The sequence below is a fragment of the Chrysemys picta genome, chromosome 3, assembly GCF_011386835.1.
Source record: "Chrysemys picta bellii isolate R12L10 chromosome 3, ASM1138683v2, whole genome shotgun sequence".
NCBI lineage: Eukaryota > Metazoa > Chordata > Testudines > Emydidae > Chrysemys > Chrysemys picta.
Window position 1 is genome coordinate 175,390,819 of NC_088793.1, and position 24,451 is coordinate 175,415,269.

At 39.4% G+C, this 24,451-nt stretch overlaps 1 protein-coding gene across 6 annotated transcripts in view; it reads left to right on the plus strand.

Annotated features, from left to right (window-relative positions):
* PRKCE (protein kinase C epsilon) overlaps positions 1-24,451 on the plus strand; it is a 498,954-nt gene that overhangs the window by 331,079 nt on the left and 143,424 nt on the right. For 4 of the 6 annotated variants that reach the window (XM_005296118.5, XM_042855165.2, XM_065590681.1 and 1 more), the window contains 8 exons: positions 1,318-1,352; positions 4,245-4,330; positions 6,845-6,977; positions 10,747-10,889; positions 13,632-13,664; positions 14,074-14,170; positions 15,469-15,683; positions 18,540-18,713. In XM_005296118.5, the coding sequence (XP_005296175.1) occupies positions 1,318-1,352; positions 4,245-4,330; positions 6,845-6,977; positions 10,747-10,889; positions 13,632-13,664; positions 14,074-14,170; positions 15,469-15,683; positions 18,540-18,713 (916 nt within the window). The remainder of the gene's footprint in view (positions 1-1,317; positions 1,353-4,244; positions 4,331-6,844; positions 6,978-10,746; positions 10,890-13,631; positions 13,665-14,073; positions 14,171-15,468; positions 15,684-18,539; positions 18,714-24,451) is intronic. The other 2 variants (XM_005296119.5, XM_042855166.2) reach the window with 2 other exon arrangements.

Sequence of the window (24,451 nt, forward strand, 5' to 3'; positions counted from 1 at the left end):
CCTAATATTAAGAATATAAATTTTGGCTAGGATGCCTGAAGTTAAGCTCCTAAATTCATATTTAGGCAAAAGTGGCCCTATTTTTAGAAGCACTGAGCACCCACGAATCCCAGTGAAGTTGATGCCGGTGCACAGCACATGTGACAATCAGGCCATTTTTATTTAGGTTACTTTAGGTTCCCACATTTCAGCCTAAAATGCATGTCTGAATTAACAAAGATCATAACATAACACTAAGTTAAGAGCTCCACTTCAAAAATGATTTATTTTATGAATTACAGGTATGCACAGATGTGTGTTACTTTACAAAGAAAAGGCCTGGGGACAGATTTGGCTTTCAGCTACTCCAGTGTAAATCCAGAGTGACTCCAGTAGAGCTATGCCAGATTTACTTTAGGGTAGCAAGAAGCATTGGGGGAGGGATAGCTCAGTGGTTTCAGCATTGGCCTGCTAAACCCAGGGTTGTGAGTTCAGTCCTTGAGGAGGACCACTTAGGGATCTGGGGCAAAATCAGTACTTGGTCCTGCTAGTGAAGGCAGGGCACTGTACTTGATGACCCTTTAGGGCCCCTTCCAGTTCTATGAGATAGGTATATCTCCATATAAAAAAAAAAGAATCTGGTTCAAAATTCCTATTCTAAAGACTTTATAAGTAGAGGCCTATCACAGTGAAGTCACATACTTTCAAGTCGTTTGGACTCATGTAAGAAAGGACAGCAGGACTGGGCACTAGGCTAGAGAAGATTTGACATGGTTTGGGGAGAAATTGCAAAAGGTGCACAAAGGGCCTTCCACATCCTGAAGTTTTCTTGTTTTCACATTGTGCACATCATGGGTTTAGGTTTAAATAAGTCTAGTTACGCCAAAAATAGTTGCAGAATAAATGCAGCATTATAAAAGATGGACAACATATACATTTTGTAGACACTGTCAATTTTGGGCATGGAAAGAGAAATTCTAATCAAGCAACAGTTCAGAAACAAAAGAAAAATATCAGCAAAAGTAAGTTTCAGTTTATTAGGATTCCATCTGTTTAGTAGACTGAGAACTGTCCATGAGTAAGTAGGAATGCACCAAGTACATGATCCAGATGGTGCATTCACCCCCTCCCCCCAGTCATGTGATGTACCTTTCTCCCATATTAAGAGGATGATGTGAAAACTAGTCCAATGATGAAGCATACAGGCTGTGGGTTACAGGAAAATGTTCTAGTGAATCATGAACCTGGCCAATAGAAGAAGAAAACAGCAGAGTGTGACTTTTTTTATTTATGTATTTTACATTTTCTAAAATACTTTATGTATGTTCTTATCTACAGGGGTGTAATAGGAAAACAGGGATACCAATGTCAAGGTAAGAGAAAATCTACAGAGAGAAACTAGAATAGATACTAATATATTATTGCTGTTATGTATAAATAAGCAGAGTTATGCACTACTCATCAGACATAGTGTGTATATATAAGAGCAGGGTTGGAGCACAAGACTATGAATCAGAATACGTAGGTTTTATAACAGAATCAGTTACTGACTTGTGACTGAGAACAAGTCTCTTAGACATATTTTCAAAAGTGCCCATTAACTAGGGGTGGTTAAGTTGAAGTGACTAGGAGCAGTGTATACTTAGCATCTCTGAAAATCAGATCTCTCATGCTGGCCATTGAAAATTAGTGGGTGTTGCAGCCCCGGTAAAGCTCCCCCTGTTGGACACTGAGCAGACTGCAGTGTTTGGGTCCTTCCCACTGGGCCTATGTGCTTTTAAGCTGCCGTGATTCTGGGTAGGCTTCAACCACCATCTCTTTCTTTGGCATCCTTGGCACATGTCCTTGGTATTGACTAAGTTGAACCTCATGGCCCAGCTGTCACCTCCTGTGGGTTTTAGCTCAGGGTGGAGGCAAAAGACATCAGAAAAGACAAACAAACCCCATGTTCAAAATGGAGATTGCAGTCTGACACAGATACACAGAGAGAGTCCCCAATAGCAAGCAGAATTCAAAAGCTGTACATGGACAGATTTCCCATATTGTCACAGTGGACACTTCTGGAAATGTTGGACTCTGTTTCTCACTTTTTTGCTCTTGAAAAAGTGGAAGCTTTATCCCATGTTGTTAAGCATTTGTGAACCTTGGATGAGAGGTGCTAATGGCAAAATACTGTAATTAATTAGATTAGATAATTATAGATGTCACCGGTAGCAAATGTTATAGTTAAGACTGAGTAAGTGTTTCCATTTTTACCTCTAATTTCCTATGCTCATAACTTTTCAAAACAGTCACATTGGGGGATGAAATTTTTCCTGCTTTGGTCTCTGCCAAAGATTATATTTTTGGAAAGTTTGAGCAAGATGCATTGTTATTTTTCAGTTATGAGAGAGTTGAAAAGATTAGTTTTTCTCATCGTAACAAAAACTTTAAGACACTTATGTAAATAAGAAAATAAGAATTGATATAATGGAATATACAGGTGTGAAAGTGAAAATAGGGACTGGGTTGGGGCCGGCTCTGGCCCCCGGAAGGGGCAGGGCCTTGGGCGGAAGGGGCGGGGATGGGAGGAGTCAGAGCCAGCCGCCGCTACCACCCCGGGCCCTTTAAACCGCTGCTGGAGCCCCCAGTTGCCGCTGCTACCCCAGGGCTCTGACAGCAGGGCTCTGGCAGCAGGGCTCTGGGGGCTATTTAAAGGGCCCAGGGCAGTAGAGGCAGCAGGAGCCCTGGCTCTTTAAATAACCCCCGGAGCCCCGTTGACGCTACCCCAGGACTCCAGCAGCAGGGCTCTGGTGGCAATTTAAAGGGCCTGGGGCTCCAGCCACTGCTGGGAGCCCCAGGCCCTTTAAATTGCCGCCCGGGAAGCCGGGCCACCCTGGCACGGCACACTGGCTCTTGCCGGTACGGCTTACTTTCACCTCTGGGAATACACCAGTAGTCCATCTAGTTCAGTGTCTTGTTATCAAAAGTAGCCAGTCTTTCTTTCATGAAGGACAATTTTTCATCATCTTGAGAACGATGGATTGATAACCTTGTAATTGTTATCCCATCTGCTGTATCTGCAGATATTTGTCTACTGTGTCTGTTTATTTTTTTCAAATGTGACTGACACTGGATATTGACAAAGCACTTTTGCCTGCTGAAACAATGGGAAATCTTCATTTATTATTATTAGTAATAATAATAATAAAATCACTTCACTTCTTCCTTTTTCTGATTTTACAGTGAATCCCATGTGCCTTTGTGTTTCTTTTAGCCTGAAAGCTCTTTAAGCAGGGGCTGTTTCTATCTTCATGTCTTACATAGTGCTGGTCCCATTGACTGTGCTAAACAAATAACGAGTGTTTTATATAAGCTGCTATCTAGTGACAGAACTAAGCTATGACTGAGAGTTTTATAGATGGTTTATAATTTTGGGTGCTTTGGATTTGGTTGCCCATCCTGAGAGTCCCTTAAAGGGGCCTGATCTTCAGAAAGTGCAAAGAATACACCTTCTGAAAGTCAGGACCCTTTAAGGTGTTTTAAATTGTACACCCAAAATCACAAGTCACTTGGCCCAGATCCTCAAAGGTATTTAGGGTCCCTAAGTAACACTGATGGAAGCCTAAATACCTTTGTTGATCCGGAAGTAACAAGACTGGTGATGTAATATCTTTTTATTGGACCAAGTGCTGTTGGTGAAAGAGACAAGCTTTCAACCTGCACCGAGATCATCTTCAAGTCAACCCAGATCTGCAAAAGAACTCTATATAGTTCGAAAGCTTGTCTCTTTCACCAATAGACATAGGTGCGGAAACTATGGGTGCAGGGAGTGCTGCAGCACCCACCGGCTCCCCACTGCCACCCCCGCACGCCTGGGGTCCTGCCTGTCTCCTTAGGCTGCTGGTCTCATACGCCCAGGGTCCCGGTTGCCACCCCACACTCAGGGCTTTGTTCCCCGCCTCAGCTGGGGGTGGTGGGGTAGTGGATGGGGGTAAGAGGGCTGGCTTTCAGTGCGCCCACTACTAAAAATGTTCCAGCGACAGTGCCAACAGAATTGGATCCAATAAAATATATTATCTCACTCACCTTGTGTGTCTCAAATACTGGGACCAACATGACTACGACAATGCTCCCAACAACAATTTGAGGATCTGGGCCTTTTTAGCCTATGTCTTTCATATCCCAGGGGAAGGGATCCAGTGTCTTAGCCTTTTGACTTCAAGCTTGTACTTTTAAAACTGTCTTCATGAAAACTTATTCTTTCATCCCCTTTTTGTTTACAGTTTGCACTTGTGTAGTCCACAAGAGATGCCATGAGCTTATAATAACTAAGTGTGCTGGTTTAAAGAAACAGGAAACTCATGATGAGGTAAATATTTATAAAATAAATGCTCTAAATAAAAAAGAAATCTTTTTATCTATTCATGTCACTACCGCCTCCTCCATTTCATCAACAAAAAGGTATGGAGTTTGTTTACACCCTTCCAGTTTCCACATAGTATAACATTTACTTTTGAATGACAAATCACCATAACAGCTCCATTTGCTTGGGAATAATTGTAAAGCAGTCTGTTCCTGGCTAGCAAGTGTTAGACAAAATCAAAATTCTCTGACATCTCAAAGCTCTTTTTCGTTTCTATCCTGCTTCCATTGAAGTTAATGGAAGTTTTGCCATTGAATGCACTGGGAGCAGGTTCAGACCCTTTTCCTCCCAATTGCATTTAAAGTGGGTGATTCATTAGCTATCAGTAGTATAAAGTCTCTGCTTGTGTATCATATGTTAACATAAAAGAGTGCCCAGAGGTGACATAAATTATTTACAGGGGGCTTGCTCTAACTGCATGCCGGGCTTCCAAATGTGGAAGAAAAGCAAAACATGTAATATTCTCCATTGAATAATGCCCATAGTTATAAAATAACACAGGAGAGGTTATACCAGTTACTGTGTAGTTAACAGCTTTTCTAACAGTTACTTCACAGCTATGGAGAAATTTGTTGTGCATAATATAAAAGGGATTATCTATCTATCTAGTATATGTTACCAGATATTTAAGCAAATAATGTCTGCTGATAATGAAATAAACTGTCTTACTAAGCTTGGAAATTATTATATTATTATTTATATCTACCAACAGTACTCACCACTGCTCTAAATATAAAAGAACACAGGACTCCCACCTCAAAGGATGTACATTTTTAAAGAAGACAAAAATCTCACTCCAAACCTGGTCCCAGATCCTGAGCTGTGGCTAACAAATGCACAGTATGGTTTTGTCTGCACTGACCAAAGGTGCATGTTTACAGTGAGATAACTAACACGTGATAATTATCTTGCTGTACAATCCTAAATGGAGCCAATGGCCTTGTAGTGTGAATGTGAGGTAATTAGATGAGATCCCCTAGTTTACCTTGTAGTAAAACTGCAGTGCCTTGTCTCCATTCTCTTTTTACAGAAGGACAGCTAATGTGCATGGATTATTCCGTGGTAAGACAAACCATTTTTGTCAGTGAAGACACAGCCTGCAATTTGGGGAAATAGAGAGGGTGCGTAGAGGTGGTTTTAAACCACCTTTGTGCTTCTGCAATTATGGGCCAGGCCAACCAGATTTGCTTCCACCCCTCCACATAACTTGGAGTAGCATAAAAGATGCTGTAAAGTATACTGTCTGCCAATGGCTGAGTTTGCAGGCCTGGCACTTATGGGTGGAGGAAACACTTCCCCCACCTTCTATTTATTTATTTATTTTTACTTGTACGCTAACTGAATTTTACTTGTACGCTAACTGGATGTCACTGACACACCAGCTGCTGGCATTCTCCAGGGCCATTTTTGCAGTGTGTTTCAGATTAGAACAACTCTTTAACCTCTGCAGTGAATATTCTGTCCCCTGATCTGGGGAGCAGATGTGCTTTCACTCCGGAACATGATCTCTTTCATGGGTTATGACATAGCCCTGCCTCACCAGTGTTTTGGCTAACAATGATTTTGAGCAGTGTCCACAAGGAGATCTGAATTCCTGAGCAGATTTAATTGGGTGTAACCTTTCGTGGGTGTAAAACCCACTTCTTTTACCCATGAAAGCTTATGGCCAAATAAATCTGTTAGTTTTTAAGGTGCCACCGGACTTCTTGATGTTTTTGTGGATACAGACTAACATGGCTACCACTCTGATACTTGAGCAGATTTATGTTCCCAGGCTCCAGACTAGTGGAAGCTTAGATGCACTGCTGATACGATGTTCTCATTGTTTAGAGGGGTGCTAGCCCACTGGAGAGAAGCCAGCAGTAATAGGAAAGAGGGAGAAAAAGCATTGGAATAAATCTTTTGCTATGCAGTGGGCACCCTTAACTTTTCATTGATGATCTTCAGTCAGTAGCTAATGGTACTGTGGATTCCCTGTACACCGTACCTTGTTTTCTCTTCTTACCAATCCAAAGACCTGTGGAATATAAAAAAGCAAGTGGATTGTGACGTCTTTCATTTTCTCCTGTACCAGCACCTCCCATGCCTGCTCTGAAAACAATTGGGAGCGACTTCCTTGCCTTTCACACTGAGAGATCTCTGCTGATAGCTGTGCAGTTGTTATTTCCAGGAATGCTTGGAAGCAGACTGCAGTCTTTGCACCATCAATTATCTGTGATCTTTTGAACACCAAGAACAAAAACAAAACAAAACAAAAAAAAAAAGAAAGAAAAAAGAGGTGGAACACTCTGTGGGGAAATAAACCCATTTAAAAGGATGATTACACCAACATGTACCTATTTCATCTTGTTTCACCTCTGTACTTTTCAAAACATATCAGGGCCCTAATTCACATTGACTATAAAAGTGAATAATTAGAAACAAAGGGGATTTCAATATGCTGTGCTTCGCTTTTTTCAGCAAGTGGGCTCCCAGCGCTTCAGTGTCAACATGCCTCACAAGTTCAGCATTCATAATTACAAAGTGCCCACCTTCTGTGACCACTGTGGTTCATTGCTCTGGGGTCTTTTGAGACAAGGTTTACAATGCAAAGGTAAGGAGAACCACCTCTACTTTAGAGACTTTCTATGTTTCTCAGCCAGTGCATTGGTTTGGGAAGTGCTTGTCTGTCATAACAGGAAAATACGTTACTATTGCCAAGTCATTCTGTTTTCTAGCAGGTACAGTTAATAGTAAAAAGCAAGTGGCAGCATAAGATAATGGGAATTGCCATCATGGATCAGAATCTAGTCCATTGTCTTGCCTCTGACAACATCTGGCACCAGATGCTTCAGAGGAAGGTGCAAGAAACCCTGTAGTGGGTAGCTATGGAATATCCTTCTCACGGGGAATGTTTCTTCCTAATCCGATTAGTTAGAGGTTGACATATGCCCAGAAGCATGAAGGTTTGTATCCCTTCAATTTTTCTTGGATATTTTTATTCCTGTAGGATGGAAATTATACACTATTTTTTGCTTTCATATCTTCATGAAGGCTGAGCTTTACCTGTGTAAAGTCCATGCAGGACCAAACTTGAGTCCCAAGCCAAGAAAAAAGAAAGAAAAAAGGTTTTGTATGTCTGGCTGCACCATGTTATGTGGAGGCTAGCCTGCTCCCTCCCATGGTAATTCTGAAAGAATGGGATTGATTGTGTCCTTATTCAATATTTGGAACACAGACGTTGGACTGTGCATCGATTTCCCATCCCAAGTCCAAGCTAGATCATGCACCTGAAATAAACTGGCTGCTCTTCCTTAATCTCCTTGACACAGGCTGTTTTGTGATTTAGCAGGGAAGAGGTGGCTTCAAATCTCCTTGTAGCTGCTAAATTGGATAACATAGGGCTTCTTTTCTGCTGAAGGAGCATGTACATTTCCATTTGGTAATGAGGCAGCCTTAAGGACTAGATTCCCCTGAGACAGATAAATAGTTCTGAAAGGGGAAGTAAAGTCTGTTCAAATACTTCCAGGGTAATAGCATTTTGGGATAAATGGAGAATCAAACCATCTGTTGTGGGTTTTTAATGGACTATGGCTTGAAGCTCATGCCAAACTCATAAAAATTCATATCTAATGAAATTTAAAACTGTTTTCACATTACAGAGACTGTATCTTCCATAAATTGACAGACTCAGCTTAGTAAATTTAAAAACAGGATTAAGTTTACTGCCTGATTTTCCAAAGAACTGGAGCTAAAGGTGACATATAGAAGGCATTGCAGTCTACGAATAAAAATATCTTCTGCAGTTACACTGGGTAAAAATGAAATTATTAGGGAGCTGCCAGTCCTTATGCTTCAGGGCATGAGGTGATCACCAGCTGGAGTCATGAAGAAATTGCTCCCATGGCAGAGTGTTTCACGCTAAGAAGCATTGTGAAGCTTAAGCCTCCCCCTAGAGCATTGAATGATGGGTAGTGGCAGGACTAAGACTATTATTTTCCTATTATTGCCATCCCTATGTTTCTATGTCACCTTAATTCTGTTGGCGGGAAATTCAGACCACCCTTTTCAGTTCATCTGGGTCTTGTTGGTATTTGCCATTTCTCAGTCAGAACTATAGTCAATCTACCATCTCCTTTCCATTCTATAACAATTAAGTTTCAATTCCTTATATTCTGGGTGCTTCTCCTCCTCCTCCTACTACCACCACCATATCATCATCATTGTGCTCATGTATAAATAATGGTTCAGCATATAGCATCTTCATTCCTCTCTTCATGCTTTCCTTATAAAACTGTTTCCTGTAAAAAATGCACCATGACCTGCATGAAATCTAAAATTCACAAACAACTGGAAATGGTTGCTTCTCAGCAGGAGAGTAGTACTTCCTGTTTTTCTTTTAACTAGTGCCAATCAATGCTCACCTTTCCAGAAACTTGCCTGCTTAAGCACGCTCTGCTGGCTTCCTCCATGAAAAGTTTATTCCTGAGAAATGCTCTTTTTTTTTTATCTTGTTTTACACTGCTTATTACCCTTCCTCCCTCTGTTTAAATAACCTTACATATTGAGAATGCACAGAATTTTCTGCTTTGTTTCAGTTCAGCTAGTTCCGCTCTTAAAGGCACACTGTTAAGGCTTATAGGACAAATGTTTGACCTACCAGCTGTGTTTTGGATCACAGACACACAAGCCCATAGGGATTTCTTCCTATACCTTTCTGCTCCATTCTTGTGAGTAGGGAGTGTATTGGAACTTCAAAGCTACCTTCTTTCTGAAGTGCTCAGGATTGCTGCTAAATACACAGAGCGCATAGAGCACCTGTTTCTACAGGATTGCTGTGCAGTGTAACTTGTATTGGACTAGATGTTGGTTAAAATCGTAATAGGAAAATAGGGTGGTAAACTGAGCTTAATTCATGCCTTGTATAATTCTGTTGATACAGGGAGGAATTTGACCAATTGAATTTTAAAGTGAGAGAATCTTGTCCATCTAGCGCCTGACACCACTTGTAATTTTGCCTGCTCTGTATCGTGTTCCACCAGAGGGCGCTGAAGGCTAAATTATTCAGACATGTCAGTGGGCTCCCAACAAATCCAATCCACTTTATTTTTAATTAAGTCTGCATTCTTTACTATTTTTTTTTCTTTCTGAGTAACCAGGAAACTACATGACTTCCCTCGTCATGCTAACATGCTAGTTACAGAGACAGTAGTGGGGAAAGGGGGATGGGGGAGAGGGAATCAGTGCATCTTGTGTAGAGGATAATTATCCAAAGGGGGAGATAATTTTATTATGTGATGGGCCTCATATAAAAATTAAAACTAGGTACATGAATACATGGCTTGTTAGTGTGATGCTGGATTATAACAGTCTTGAGTAAAGCAGATGAAGAGACACTACTGTAAGCAGTTTATTAGAAAGAGCTAGATTAAGGACTAATTCCGCTCTCCTTGAAGTCAATGGGAGCAGGATTAGGCTGAGTTCAAAGCTCTAAATGTTTTTCTAGTTGGAACATGTCTGAGATTTTCAGGGTTATTCGTTTTCTCTGTTGTTGTAAAGGCTGCCTTGTCACTGTCCTGGGGCCTGATGCAGCTCCCATTGACTTCAGTAGGAGCAGGAGAAGTGCCCTGAGGAGTAGCACTGTTCACTGACCCATGATGAACTCAGCATATTCGATAAGGTTTTTATCAATGTCTTAATAGTAATAATAATTAATTGTCATCATTTGTATTACTGTAATGACTAGGAGCCCTAGTCCTGAATCAGGACCCCATTGTGCTAGGCACTGAAACATACAGGATAACATATTCAAAAGCACCTCTTAGGCTGAGATGGTGGTAAAAACCCTGTTGGATATGCTGAAGTGATAGTAGGCAGTGAGTAAAATTCAGTATAGAACTAGGAGAGATAAATGGGCCAAATGGGCTCTGTCACACCAGTGTAAATCCAGAGTAACTGTACTGAAGGTAAAAGGAGTTATTCTGGATTATCATGTGTGTAACTGAAAGTAGAGGTTAGCCCAGTCACTTTAACGTGTTGCTCAGCCTACGCAGGCCACTACCAGAGTAACTGAATTGTGTGTGTCTAAATGCGTGGAGCTTGAGATTGCATGTCTAAAACTATTATTTTCAATTTTCTATTAAATTTAATATTTCATTGTTATATTCTAAAGAATAATGAAGTGGACTCATAATTTTATGTTAGTGTGTTAAGTGCCATTGCAAATTCAGCTAAATTCTTTTCTACCAAAATAGAATTATATTTTAAAAGAAATGTTAGATCCTGAAAGATCTGACTGAAATAAAATAAAATGGATATTTTAAAATAAATGTCTATTTAAGTTACTGAAAACCATTTTTTCCCCACCACACATTTCATTGCAGTTTGCAAGATGAATGTACATAGACGCTGTGAAACAAACGTAGCACCAAACTGCGGAGTGGATGCTAGAGGAATAGCTAAAGTACTTGCAGATCTTGGAGTCACTCCAGATAAGATCACTAATAGTGGGCAACGAAGGAAAAAGGTAACCAAAAATCTCACAAAAAAGGAGCAATAAATTAATGAATGTACATCAGTAATAACAGCTGGCGCTGAATCCTACTCACCTAACTCACTCAAGAAATCCAATGGAGTCAATGTGCCTATTCATGTGAGTAAGGCTAAAAGGACTTGGCTCTGGAGTTTTAGCATACATCCTCCCTGGTAAAATTCTTTGGGGAATCTGTTTTGATATGGTAGAGTCTTGCAAACCTGAAGACAACTTAAACAGTCAAGATGGGTTTTATTTTGATTGGCACGAGGAATTGGACTTTTCAGAAGCCAAGGTGACTACTTTGATCTCTCGCTGAAATACATGACTAATATATAAATATGCTTATCTAGTTGAAAACTGTCATGAGATCATTTGATTGCCAGAGGCTAGACTCTACCCTATGATACTGTTGTAATGATGATAAATGCACTGAAACAGCAACATTCTCTTATAAAAAGAAATTGGCTGCAAGCAGGTATTTCCAAAGCTAATCTGCTTTTTTAATCTGCTTTTCCTTGGAACAAAAATCACGGGCCACCTAAAATGTAACCTGAATTCAACTGAGTTAATTTGGATTTACAATGTGGCCCTGATCACCATGTGGTCTCATATCTATCTGCATTTGCATGGTGATGGCAGTGGTCTCTCACCTCTTGAAATGAGTGACCTTTACAATCAGTTCTCCTGACATATGTTAATCCCTTGTCTTTAGACATTTTGTTTTCACGGTCAACTACATATTTGTCCTGAAATATTAAGAAAACTGTTTAAAGCAAAACAAACAAAAAGTTAGGGGAAAATTGGAAAGCAATTAATTGAATAACAAATCTTAGGAAAATAAAGAAAAATTGCTGTACTGTAATTGCACAAAATTAGTGTGCAGTGCTTGCTAATATTTGATAGCACTGCCACTGATAAAAGTGTACAGCAGCTCTGTTTACAAAATTGGTTCTGAAAGAGTCTTAGGGCTAGTCTACACTTCGTGCCCAAATCGGCGGGTAGAAATCGATCTCTTGGGGATCGATTTATCGTGTCTCATCTAGATGAATAAATCGACCCCCGAATTGACGCGCGTACTCCCACCTCGTCAGGAGGAGTAAGCGCCGTTGATGGGGGAGCCGCGGCGGTCGATTTGCCGCCGTTCTCACAGCGGGGTAAATCGAAAAGGATACGTCGAATTCAGCTACGCTATTCACGTAGCTGAATTTGCGTATCTTAAATCGATCCCCCGCAGTGTAGACCTAGCCTTAGAGTGGGATTTTCAGAAGTGCCTAACACTTTCAGTGGGACTTCTTAGGCTTTTTTGAAAATTCCATCCTTAATTGTCATTTTGTTGAAGGAACTTATTGAAGCATGACATAAAATCATTATATAACCACACTTGTATTATTATGGCAGCATGTAGAGAGCCCAACCAAAATCAGGGCCCTGTTGTGCTCAGTGTGCAAATAAGTAGTAAGAGCCAGAGAACTTAGTCTATTTAGACTAAGTGTCAGAGGGGAAACAGGGAAAGAGGGAAAATAACTTCCCCAAAGTTGTGCAGCAGTCAGTGGCAGAAACAGTAGATCTAAGTCCACACTCCTATTCCCCAGACCACATGTAATTTTTAACATTAAAGTTATATTAGGTGGAATCTATTAAAATATTTGGCTAAAGGTTAGTAAAACATAGTACGCTGCTATACTTCCTCAGTGTTTTGTCTAACTGGGTTTCCTCTAAATATTAAATTCCATTTTGCCATATTGTCTTTTGAATTTCATTATGGGTGCAAAGGTGTAATGTAAAGAAGAACTGGGCTCGCTGTGGAATGTTTTACAGGTAGAAAATATTCTCAGGTTTTCCAAAAACTCAGCTAGGGAAGATTTGTTTCTAGTATGTTAATTTTCGCTTTGAAATGTATATGCAACTAAATCCCATTAATGCTGCAATTAAAATTAATTGGAGTTAAGAGCTAAGGTACTTTTGAAAATTCCACTATGCACCTATGTGCATCTTTAGGTTCCTAAGTACCTTTACAAATCTGGCCCTAAGTTACTACATGCAGTATTTCAGTAAATGCTGTGATTTGTTTACACTTTGACATTCTAACATTGCTCCCCTTTAGAATACCGTGTCAGTTTCCTAAATGCTGGCATTCAATTAGCAGTACCTCTTTACCTAAGAAGGTAGTTATTCACACCATATACATTTAAGGAAGTTTCCATTGACTGTGGTGGCACTCAGCAGCTTGCGGGATTGAGTCTTTTGTGAATTCTGCTAGCAACAGTGAATGTGTGTGTGATATACCCGGTGATGGTCTGCTGATTTGACCCAGTTCATTTGTTTTAGTACTTACAGTAATACTAATACTACTGTTTTGAAAAGAAAACCTTCTGCCCACCTGGCTGGGTTTTTTTTCCCCCAATAATAAAGTAGCTTTTCAGAGAAAACACCTAATCTTGACAGTAGTAACTTGTAAATGAGACAGTCCAGCAACAAACATACCAGTGAGAGGACAGGGGATTTAAAGATGTACTTATGTGCTTGTGTAAGAAATAAATTGTGAAGCTGGTTGAGATCCCATTTCATGAACAGAAACAGAGGCTTAAAACCTATATATTAGTATGTTTTAATTGTGAATTGAAAGACATTTTAAGGCCCAAACCCAGCATTAAGAGTTAGGGCATCACTAAAATCTTTGAGGATATCACTAAGATTTCGGCACAGATCTGTGGACTGTTATTGCTATTACAGGGAAAAGGCAACACCGAGAACTCTGGTCTTGGGGTAAGTAAAATACTGAGCAGCATGAACTCCTACTGACATCAATGACACCTGCCACTGAGGACACTTAGCACCCTGCGGGATTGGACTCTAATGGAAGAACTAATATTTGTTGACTAATTTGTTTGCAAATATATTTGCTTGCAGTTGTTAAGTTCACATATTACTGAATTGAAATCTTACATAGACTTCTTTCTGTGCGTTTGATGAGCATTTCAGTTCATCTTTAAAGTGAAAGCCTGTACTGTAGGCATTGGAATCTAACTTTTGACACAGGCAGTGAGATGATAATTTAACGAGGATGAAATATACTCAGTTCCCTTTATTCCTTCCCTTTGTGAAGTTGCTTCTTTTGCACTCTTTGTGTTAGAGGATCTCACAGCTTAATATCTTTTTGTGGGAATGTTCTTAGCTAATTGCAGGTGCAGAATCTCAGCAGCCAGTTCCTGGAACCACACCTTCAGAAGAAGACAGGTCAAAGTCAGCACCAACCTCTCCATGTGATCAGGGTTAGATACCTGTTTTGTTTCCATACCAATAAATATTGCTTTAGTGTCAGTCTCTATGAGGAGTAATAGTGCTGTTACAATGGACCCCGGCCTGGATAGACAATCTGCTTCAAATTAAACAAGAAGTGTGAGCCACAGAAAGTCACCTTCAGGGATCCGGAAATCTGATGGGAAATTTTGTGAATTGTAGTTTAAAAAAAAAAAAAAAAGACTTTGAAAGGGCCTGATTCTCCTCTCCTTTACACCAATATATTCCATTGACTTCAAAGTGAAACTCAGGGAAACTGTGAATCCACAAGAGAGAGTTCACATGAACCCTGAATCTTCAGAGGACTTAGTGTTCATTCCTTATTTATGCTGGTGTGTCTGGAAGCAGAACGGGGCCTGTAGCACTTGGAAGTGAAAGTGTCAGCATGATCTATTTATTTAGATTGAATGCCCTGCATCACATTATTTGTGTGGTACCGAAATGTAACTTATGAATTTCAGGTTTCAGAGTAGCAGCCGTGTTAGTCTGTATCCGCAAAAAGAACAGGAGTACTTGTGGCACCTTAGAGACTAACAAATTTATTAGAGCATAAGCTTTCGTGGACTACAGCCCACTTCTTCGGATGCATACAGAGTGGAATAAATATTGAGGAGATATATATACACACATACAGAGAGCATAAACAGGTGGGAGTTGTCCACTTTAACCTGTCTGGTCATTCAATGACAGACCTGTGGGTGGCTATATTACAACAGAAAAACTTCAAAAACAGACTCCAACGAGAGACTGCTGAGCTGGAATTGATATGCAAACTAGACACAATCAACTCAGGATTGAATAAGGACTGGGAATGGCTGAGCCATTACAAACATTGAATCTATCTCCCCTTGTAAGTATTCTCACACTTCTTATCAAACTGTCTGTACTGGGCTATCTTGATTATCACTTCAAAAGTTTTTTTTCTCTTACTTAATTGGTCTCTCAGAATTGGTAAGACAACTCCCACCTGTTTATGCTCTCTGTATGTGTGTATATATATCTCCTCAATGTTTATTCCACTCTGTATGCATCCGAAGAAGTGGGCTGTAGTCCACGAAAGCTTATGCTCTAATAAATTTGTTAGTCTCTAAGGTGCCACAAGTACTCCTGTTCTTTTTATGAATTTCATTATCTAAGCCCTTAGATAACTAAATAATTTTACCTAAGAGATTCAACAGTATATTTCTTATGAGAAGAGGGATGGAATCGCCTGCAATAGCATGGACTGGGTTTGTAGAGAAGTCAATCCATTGTTCCCACCTTTTCACAGAAATCAAAGAGCTTGAAAACAACATTAGGAAAGCTTTGTCGTTTGACAATCGAGGAGAAGAACACAGAGCGACAGCAACAACGTCAACAGACAATCAGCTTAATAAACCTGGGGAGAATGGTGAAAACGGGGAAGTCAAACAAGTCCAGACCAAGCGAATGGGCCTTGAAGAGTTCAACTTCATTAAAGTATTAGGGAAAGGCAGCTTTGGCAAGGTTGGTGGCTTTCTCTGATTTGATGGATTATTTTTGACTCTGCTGTACACAGTACTAATGTTAATGTTGCCTAACGTGATCCCACCACAGGGGTTTCTTTCTTGTCTTACTTATTGGGGATAGTCAGCTTTCAAAATAGTCATTTTCATGAATATGTATCCTGCTGATTAGCTAGAATTACTTTACTGTTTAAGTCATTATAAAAAATGAGGGCTAAGAGCTTTGAACTAGATTTCAAGATTTCACTATTGAAATTGCATTAACTAAATGTAGAATAAATACTACTGGACAGGGAATATAACTACAGTGGGTGTATTCCGATAGGAAACAGAAGTGTAGAAATGACACTAGGGGATTCTGTGTTTGTTCTCTCTTCAGATAATTTCCACTTCAAATTTGCTCACTTTGCAAGTCAAATGATGGGTGGTTGTATTTGTCCAACTTCCAGCCTTGAAAATTCCACATGCCATGTGAAAATTAAGTTGTGTTTGGTCTCCATCCCTCTTCTAGCTCAGTTGCAGCAACCTGATGGTGTTATTGATGATGAAAGAGACCAAGATATAGTCCAGTTCATTCTGCGATAGTTGCATTGTGTCCCTCAACGCTAGCAATAGGAAAATCACGGTTTTCTCAACGAAGAAAGCAAAAATGATTTGAAGGCTGGAGCTGTGCTAAGATTTTATAACAGCCCCCATCCCCCAAAGCCAGGCAAACCTCACCTGATTTTGGTTTCATTATTGATGTGAAACCTAGATAAGATTCACTCAGTGTTTTAAACCTTTCAGTGTGCCTGGACTATGTTTTGAACAAACATGAGCCCATTAATGGTTTGATGAAAACCTTGCAAAGCTCTGTAGTTTTGGCTGAGTTTGACTTTGAGTTGACCAAATGAGTTTGGCATGAGCGAAGCTTGTATAAATTCCATCACATGCCTACACAGGTGTTGATCTACTGGCTGCTTTCACTGGTGCTAGTGCTTGAAAAATGAGCATGCAGATTTGCGTGCACACTAATTAAGCTGTTAATATTTTAGCATACTTTTGGGAGGGAGAAAAGGAGAAATAATTAATGGAATTATGCGGGGTGGGGCACATGATTTATGAGGAGAGGCTGAGGGAACTGGGCTTATTTAGTCTGCAGAAGAGAAGAGTGAGGGATTTGATAGCAGCCTTCAACTACCTGAAGGGGGATTCCAAAAAGGATGGAGCTAGGCTGTTCTCAGTGGTGGCAAATGACAGAACAAGGAACAATGGTCTCAAGTTGCAGTGTGGGAGGTCTAGATTGGATATTAGGAAAAACTATTTCACTAGGAGGGTGGTAAAGCACTGGAATGGGTTCCCTAGGGAGATGGTGGAATCTCCATCCTTATTGGTTTTTAAGGCCCGGCTTGACAAAGCCCTGCTTGGGATGATTTAGTTGGGGTTGGTCCTGCTTTGAGCAGGGGGTTGAACTAGATGACCACCTGAGGTCTCTTCCAACCCTAATCTTCTATGATTCTATGAATAAAAATAACAAGTAATAATTTACTGACTGGTCTGATCTTCCTCACTGTGAATATCTTGCAAGGATTTATCTGGAGTTCAGAAGTAGCAGTAAGAAGATAATAGTGAGGGCATGTGAGAACAAGGAGTAATTATTTCCAAATTGGCAAATCTTTTCTCTTAGGCAGCAGAACCGCTGCAGTTCCACTCTGAGGCAGTAAGTGGAAGAAGCAGGAGTCTGTGGAAGGACTGAAAACACCATGCATGCTTCATAGCTTTAATTCTCAGGGGGCTCACTCTGGGTATGCTTAGAGGATATGTCTACGAGTCTCAGTGCCCAGGTCAGCTGACTCGGGCTCATGGGGCTCGGGCTGCAGGGCTATAGAATTGCCATGTAGACATTTGGCTCAGGCTAGAGCTCAGACTCTGTGAGGGGGAAGGGTATCAGAGCCTGGGCTCCAATCCAAGCCCAAACATCTATATTGCAATTTTATAGCCCCGCAATCTGAGCCTCACGACGAGCCCAAGTCAGCTGACTCAGGTCAGCTGCCACGTTTTTTTTTCATGGTGTAGACATACTATTGAAAGCGAGTGAGGGCAGGAGGGAATGTGTGGAGCTGGAGCTATGCAGTTCTACAGTAATTTTATTTTCAGTGTGCTATGCTCTGTGGTGATTAAGAGGTAGGGATGGAACATGGGAATCTGCTGCTACACAGATCCACTCTTGATACCTCCATAATAAAGAGGTCTCTGCATATATAGCGGTTCCTGCAGTACCAGTTCTGGAGCAGTTCTTTGTCTCCTTATTCCTCACTACCCCAATCAGTCTCTGCAGAGTACCTCTGTACCACGCCCAGACAAGCCAAACTCAGGTTTGAATGGGACAGGACTTTTCCCTCAAATAGGTGTTGATTTTGGGTGCTCTTTTCAGGCTGTCACAGTGATGTGCATTGTTCTATAGAATGACAAAATTGTTGCAGCACTTTTGGGAACTAAACCCACATTGTGCTCTAGCTTTGTCCCCTTCCCTATTTTCCAGATCTTAGCAGTAGGGCACAGAAGGCAAACTGCAAGGTACGGGATAACAAGGAGTTAACTGCCTGCAATCTTAACTAAACTGAATGAAGCATACACGGTGTGGCTGATATTCAAAGTTCTAATAAAAGTGTCCATTTTAAAATGTGAATTTCTTCAGCTACTTAACTACGTAAAATAGACAACTTGAGAGTGCTGTGTGAGTGCAGTTATCATTTCAATTGTTCTGTACTTTTCAAATCTATACACATTTTTTCTATTGTGTTTAAATTTGTCATGTATAATATATTTGTGTGATTTATATGTGCTGTATATAAGCAAAGATTTCTACTGATTCTAGGTCATGCTAGCTGAGCTAAAAGGTAAAGATGAAGTATATGCGGTGAAAGTCTTAAAGAAAGATGTCATCCTTCAAGATGATGATGTAGACTGTACAATGACAGAAAAGAGAATTCTGGCATTAGCACGGAAACATCCCTATCTAACACAACTTTACTGCTGCTTCCAGACCAAGGTATGCTAAATAAGCATGTTGGTTAACTTTCATCAAGAGAGCTGTACAACAGGATTAAGTATTTGCAGTTCAAAATGAAGCTGCATGAAAGGTACCAATGCACAGTGTTTTGAAATATTTCTTAGAGGGTTTCATTGACGCCTCAGGAGCATGAAATTTGAATGGGCTCTCCTTTTAACTTGCATGTTGTCAAGAAATCAAAGGAAAATGGTATATCCAGCTCACTGCTTGCCCAAACAGAATCTTCATGGCAAATGTAGTGCCATTATTAAACAGCATAAATACTGTGTTGCCTTGTACATGCCAGAAGATGGCAGTAGAGAAACAACAATAGGTTACTGAGTTATCCTTTACTAGGGTTTCTGTACAGTATACGATAATAGGGTATATCAGTGGCTTACATAACTGAGATAAAAATGTTGTTAGTGTCCAGTATGCAGAGAAAGAGATACCCAAATTGTTCATTAAAACTCTGTTTTCGTTAACTCTGACAGAAATAAGATTACAGGAGAATCCTCCTGCGGTTCATATTTTCAGTTTCTTATGCTGTAAAATGAAGCTGATGTTTGTAGAGTTCAAAAAGAAGAGGAGGCAGATATGTTGCCCTTCAAATCAACTCCTATAAAACTAATGCTGTCCATGAGGTAGGAGGACAGCAAAAGCTGATAATGAGATCCTTGCTCCCTAAACTATTCCCTTCCCCACTGTGTGTTCACTGTTAGGGATTTCTGATATGGAATCCCTCTGCAGACTGGGGTTGCTACCAGCATGTAAGCACTCTAATCTTAAACGTTCTGTTTGGATGGTGAGTGAATTGTCTAGACTCTCTGAAACTGTTAATTAGGATGTTTGAGACTAGTCCTATTCAGTGCTCATTTCCATACTTCATCCCCATAGCCCTTTATTTCTCTCTGTCATCCAGCAGAGCAGACAACCGTCGTCTGCTTTTCACCTGGTAGATAAAGGTTCTCTCGTACTTTGTGTCGCCTCCTTGACTTCATTGGGAGTTTTGCCTAAGGACTGCAGAATAAAGCTTAATTTGTGAATAAGCAGTTTTGTTGATAGAATATCAATTATTGTATCTGGTTAAAACCTTAAAAACACCTGTAACCTTAAAAAGTTCTTTTAAAATATTACATGTTCCAAATCATTAACCCCATTGAAGTCAATGTAAATTTTGCCGTTAATTTAAATGGGACCAGGATTTAGTCCTTAGAGAAAACACAATATTTAGACTTAAAATGTATAAATAAATAAATGTTTATATTTAAAATAAAATATTTGAAATTCAGTTATATTACTTACCAGCCATATCCTGAGTTCAGGGTTCTTTTTCAGCAAAGGATGACATTTGAATTCTTGGGGGAAAGTTATTGTTGGTGTAACTCTGTTAAAATAAGTGGAGTTAAACCAGGGAGAAATTAGCCCATTGTTCCTAATTCAAAGTCATTAAACCAACAGTAGGCATAACAAAAATCATACTGTCTAGTTGCACAGTAGAACCAAAAATGTATATGCACAAATGAGCAGTTAAATGTTTACCTGGCTTATGAATTTGCTATGGCTTTATGTGCAATTGTAGTAATTAGTTGCATGCAATTATGGAATATCTGTGCCTAAAAAGTTTTTGAACAGAATTGTCAGGAAAAATTGTTTAACTGAACAGTTGATTAAGAAGACAAGAAATTTGGTTAGTGTGTTGTAGGAAAATTGTCAGTAGTATCTAGATTACAGTCTTCAAATTTTCCATTAGCAGATTGTTGGCATAATCTCATAGTATTTAAAGTAGTGGGGTTTTCGGCCTTTCACATCTTCTGACACTAACACAAATAATGTGTTAGGAACATATATGAAAAAAATCCAAATAAAGTTTATTTCTACCAGAGATACTTCAAAGAATCTGAGGATCATTCTAATTTGAATTTCAGTTGAGTTTCGGAATGTTTGAACACACTATTCTTACAATAATAGATGAGGCATTTGGAGGAAATAGATTTCATCAACAGAGAGAGATTTTCAAGACTAAGGGAGACCAGACCTCCTGAAATGTAAATAAATATACCATCCTGCTGATACGAGTCATGTGACTGGGGAATGTTAACATCAATAAAGGCCAGCTTTGCATAAGGTAAATTATGCCACTGCTGTTCACTCCCTGCTTCTACTGGTGATTTCCCTCCCTTTCCATTCCCAGCCCATACCATCTTTCCCGTGACACTTCTGAATTGTATTCTTCCCGCTCTCCAAGCCATTTCCCAGTGTAAGAGATTCACAAATTTGTCTATAGCTCCCACTGACATCCTCTCAGTCCTCTGTTTTCCTCCCCCTTTGCTTCTACTCAGGCCATCTCTCCACCAAAGAGACTATCCAATACTTCCCCTCCCTCAAGGAGAATAACTAGACTAGAGTTTGTGGTCAGTTATAACTTGAATGAACTGATCATTAAGTAACTTGAGTTAACTAACTAGACACCTAACAAGTGTTGTTCCAAGACACTATGAGGTATATTTGACTGTGATACAGTCTCCTATGGGAAATAGTGGGACCCCCATTGGTTTATGTGGAACTTTAATCATGCATAGACATTGTGCTGGCATTCTATACAGGGGTTGATTTCACTCAAATGTTATATTAGCAGAGAGCAAAAGTTGAGCTTGTAATTCTCACAAGAAACTGGAGTCTTTAAGAATTAAGCCCGTCCTGTTAAACAACAACAACAACAACAACAAAATACCATGTGACCTATGTGTCCAGTCAAAACAAAGGAACACATCTCAATAATGAAATATTTCAAAGAACTGCTTGGGAACAATCTACAAAGGACTCTTTGTAGAAATTGTATATAAACATAATTAATACATCAGCAAAAATTGTAAACTGTTTGTGAATTGGGGGGGGGGGCGGAACAGCTACATTATTCACTGAATTATTTGCTCGCTCCTATAAAAAAAAACAGGTAGGGAAACAGTTCTTAAACAAGCACCGTGTATAATAAAAATAGCTTTGCTGAGACAAAGGCTTTTGCACAGTAGAGCCAAAAATGTTTCAAACATAAGTGTCGGATTAATTATTTAGACTAACATTGTCTGCAGTAGGAGATCAAGGTGCTGAGAACCTCAGAATTGGACCCTACAATAGTGATCCTGCTGGAATTAAATTTTACAATTCAGATATATCTTATTGCTCATACTGGGGAAGACTGGCATTGTATTAATTGTCAAAGTACTTGATGGTTTTTTTCTGTATGTAACTTCATTTTATCTTTTATTCCCTTCGCCACAAAATTAATGCTTCTAAAAAGTGGGAGCTTTCCCTTGCATGCTGTAAAGTGTAATTAAAACTGTGCAGACAGTGCAGAGAAGTTGCTCAGTACAGATTGCATGGCAAGACACATTGTAGTGTTTACCTTCATAATGTGGTGGTGTAGCCATTTTGATCCCTTATATTAGAGAGGAGGTGGGTTTGCTAATATCTTTGAGTGGACCATCTTTTATTGGTGAAAGAGACAAGGTTTCGAGTTTACAAAGAGAAGACCTGAAGAAGAGCTCTATATATGGTCCAGTGAAAGATATTACCAAACCTACCTTGTCTCTTCATAAGGTAGACATTTTAATCTGTTCAGATATCCTTTTCATTAAGATGCTTGTCTAAATTATCTTTTAGTCATCATTGATATACTATGGAAAATATTTTAAATTATTTTGGAAAGCCATGGGCCCAATTCAGGAACTATGCCAAGTGGATGCTAATATGGATATAAACTTACATGTTAATATTGCTTTAACAATGCTTCTCGGTTTTGACTGGCAAGTGTCAGACAGCCTCCCCACACAGATGAGAAGGCTGTCAGGAGCATACATTGGGTCCATAGCCTGCAGACATTTACACACATTCTTAACTGTAATCAAATGAATAGTCCCATTTGACTTTAAGATTGGAACCATAATCTGTACAAGGGTCTCAACTGAGCAAATCATGTAAGTATGTGTTTTACTTTAAGCAAGTGCTCAAATCCATTGACATGAAAGCCAAGCACAAGTTGAAGTTCTTGGTGAACGGGGATGGGTTTAAGCATGTGTTTTGCTGAACTGGAAGACTAGCAGAAAATTGAAAGATGTTATTTGAAAACTTTTGTGAAACTCCCATCTGTTGTTCACACAGCTTATAAACTGAACAAATAATGCAGGGGGAGATGTTGAATAATTTAATTCAAATAAAATCATGAAAGGAATTGCTCCTAACTTCCTAAAATACAACCTTTTGCTGCTGAATTTTTTTCATGTTTTGTCTCAAACCTAAAGGTAAACTTTTCTAAAAGATTGATCAAAACCAGCTCAGTGTTTTGAAGTTACTTGAACATAGAATAAAATATGCTTTTAGTATATTTTTATGAGAATTGTAATGCTTGAATAATTTGAAAAATGAAGGATGCTCGATGCTTCAAATATGGTTTTGAAGACAGGTGCTCAGAGTAGATAATTGTCCCTTTTTGCCTTATAATCTATTAATTATACTGAGATATTAATTAACATCAAGACAATTTTGAAGAAAATTAGTTTTAACAGATGGATTTATGAATGTTTAAAGTCATCTTTTCTGGTGCATTTGCATTGGAGATTTTTCTTCCTTATGAATATGAGAGTATAGTTATTCCCCCAAGCCCTTATGAAGTTAGTAACCATTATGCCCATTTTATAAATGGGGAACTGAGGCACAGAGCGATGTTACACAGGAAGTCTGTGGCAGTGCTAAGAACTGAACACAGGACTCATGAGTCCCAATTTAGTGCCCTAACCACAACATCATCTCTCCTCTCTTCTATACTGGAGTACTTCTCCAAGGATAGTGTGTGTTGTTTCTAGAGAAAAATCTAGCAATTTAATGCATTTCTGCCATTCTGTTAGAAAATAGTCACATATTTTAATATGAATATGTAATGTGTGTGTATTTGTACATGTTTGTGCATGTGTATCATGTTTGTGGTTAAGAAATCTAGATTTGATCAATTTTATTTTTCGAAGTCATTAGCTTGTACTTTGGGCATGCAGGAGTAATACAAGGAATAAAGAGCTGCTAGTAAGGTGGGGGGAGCATAGAATACTGTGTACTTATTACAGATGGCGTTAGCTGTCATAAAAGTTTCATTAAAATGATGTGGGCAAGAGGAATAAACTGGCTAGTTTGAACTTCCATGCTATCTGTCATTTATAGATCATGATGTGATTCATTTAATACATATTTATCCGATTCATTGGTCTTCTGTATTTATTTTATAAACCGGGTTTCTGGAAGAGAAATTTCAGTAATTTAAACAATATATTTATTTTGTCTTCAAAGTGCTTTATGAACATACACTTCCATGGCAGGGCTGTTCTCGATATTCATGTAATAAGTAGGGATTGTTATCTCCATTGTACAAATGGTAGCGATTAAGGCCAAAAGTGACTGCTAATTTTGGCTTCCTCAAATTTTAAATACCCAACTTGACACTATGAGTCTGGTTTTCAGAGGTGTCTAAAGTTGGGCACTCAAAATTAGCAGCCACTTTGGGAACTTTTGGCCTCAGTGACTTCCCCTAATGTGAAAAAAATGAGTCACTACCAGAGTCTGAATTAGAACTCAAGTTTCTGGCTCTCAATCCTTTCTTCAGACTGCTAGACCCTGCTTCATCTGCTAATGGAGAATTTAGAGAAAAAAATATTGGTTAATACAATTTTACCCATGTTTATTGGTAGGAC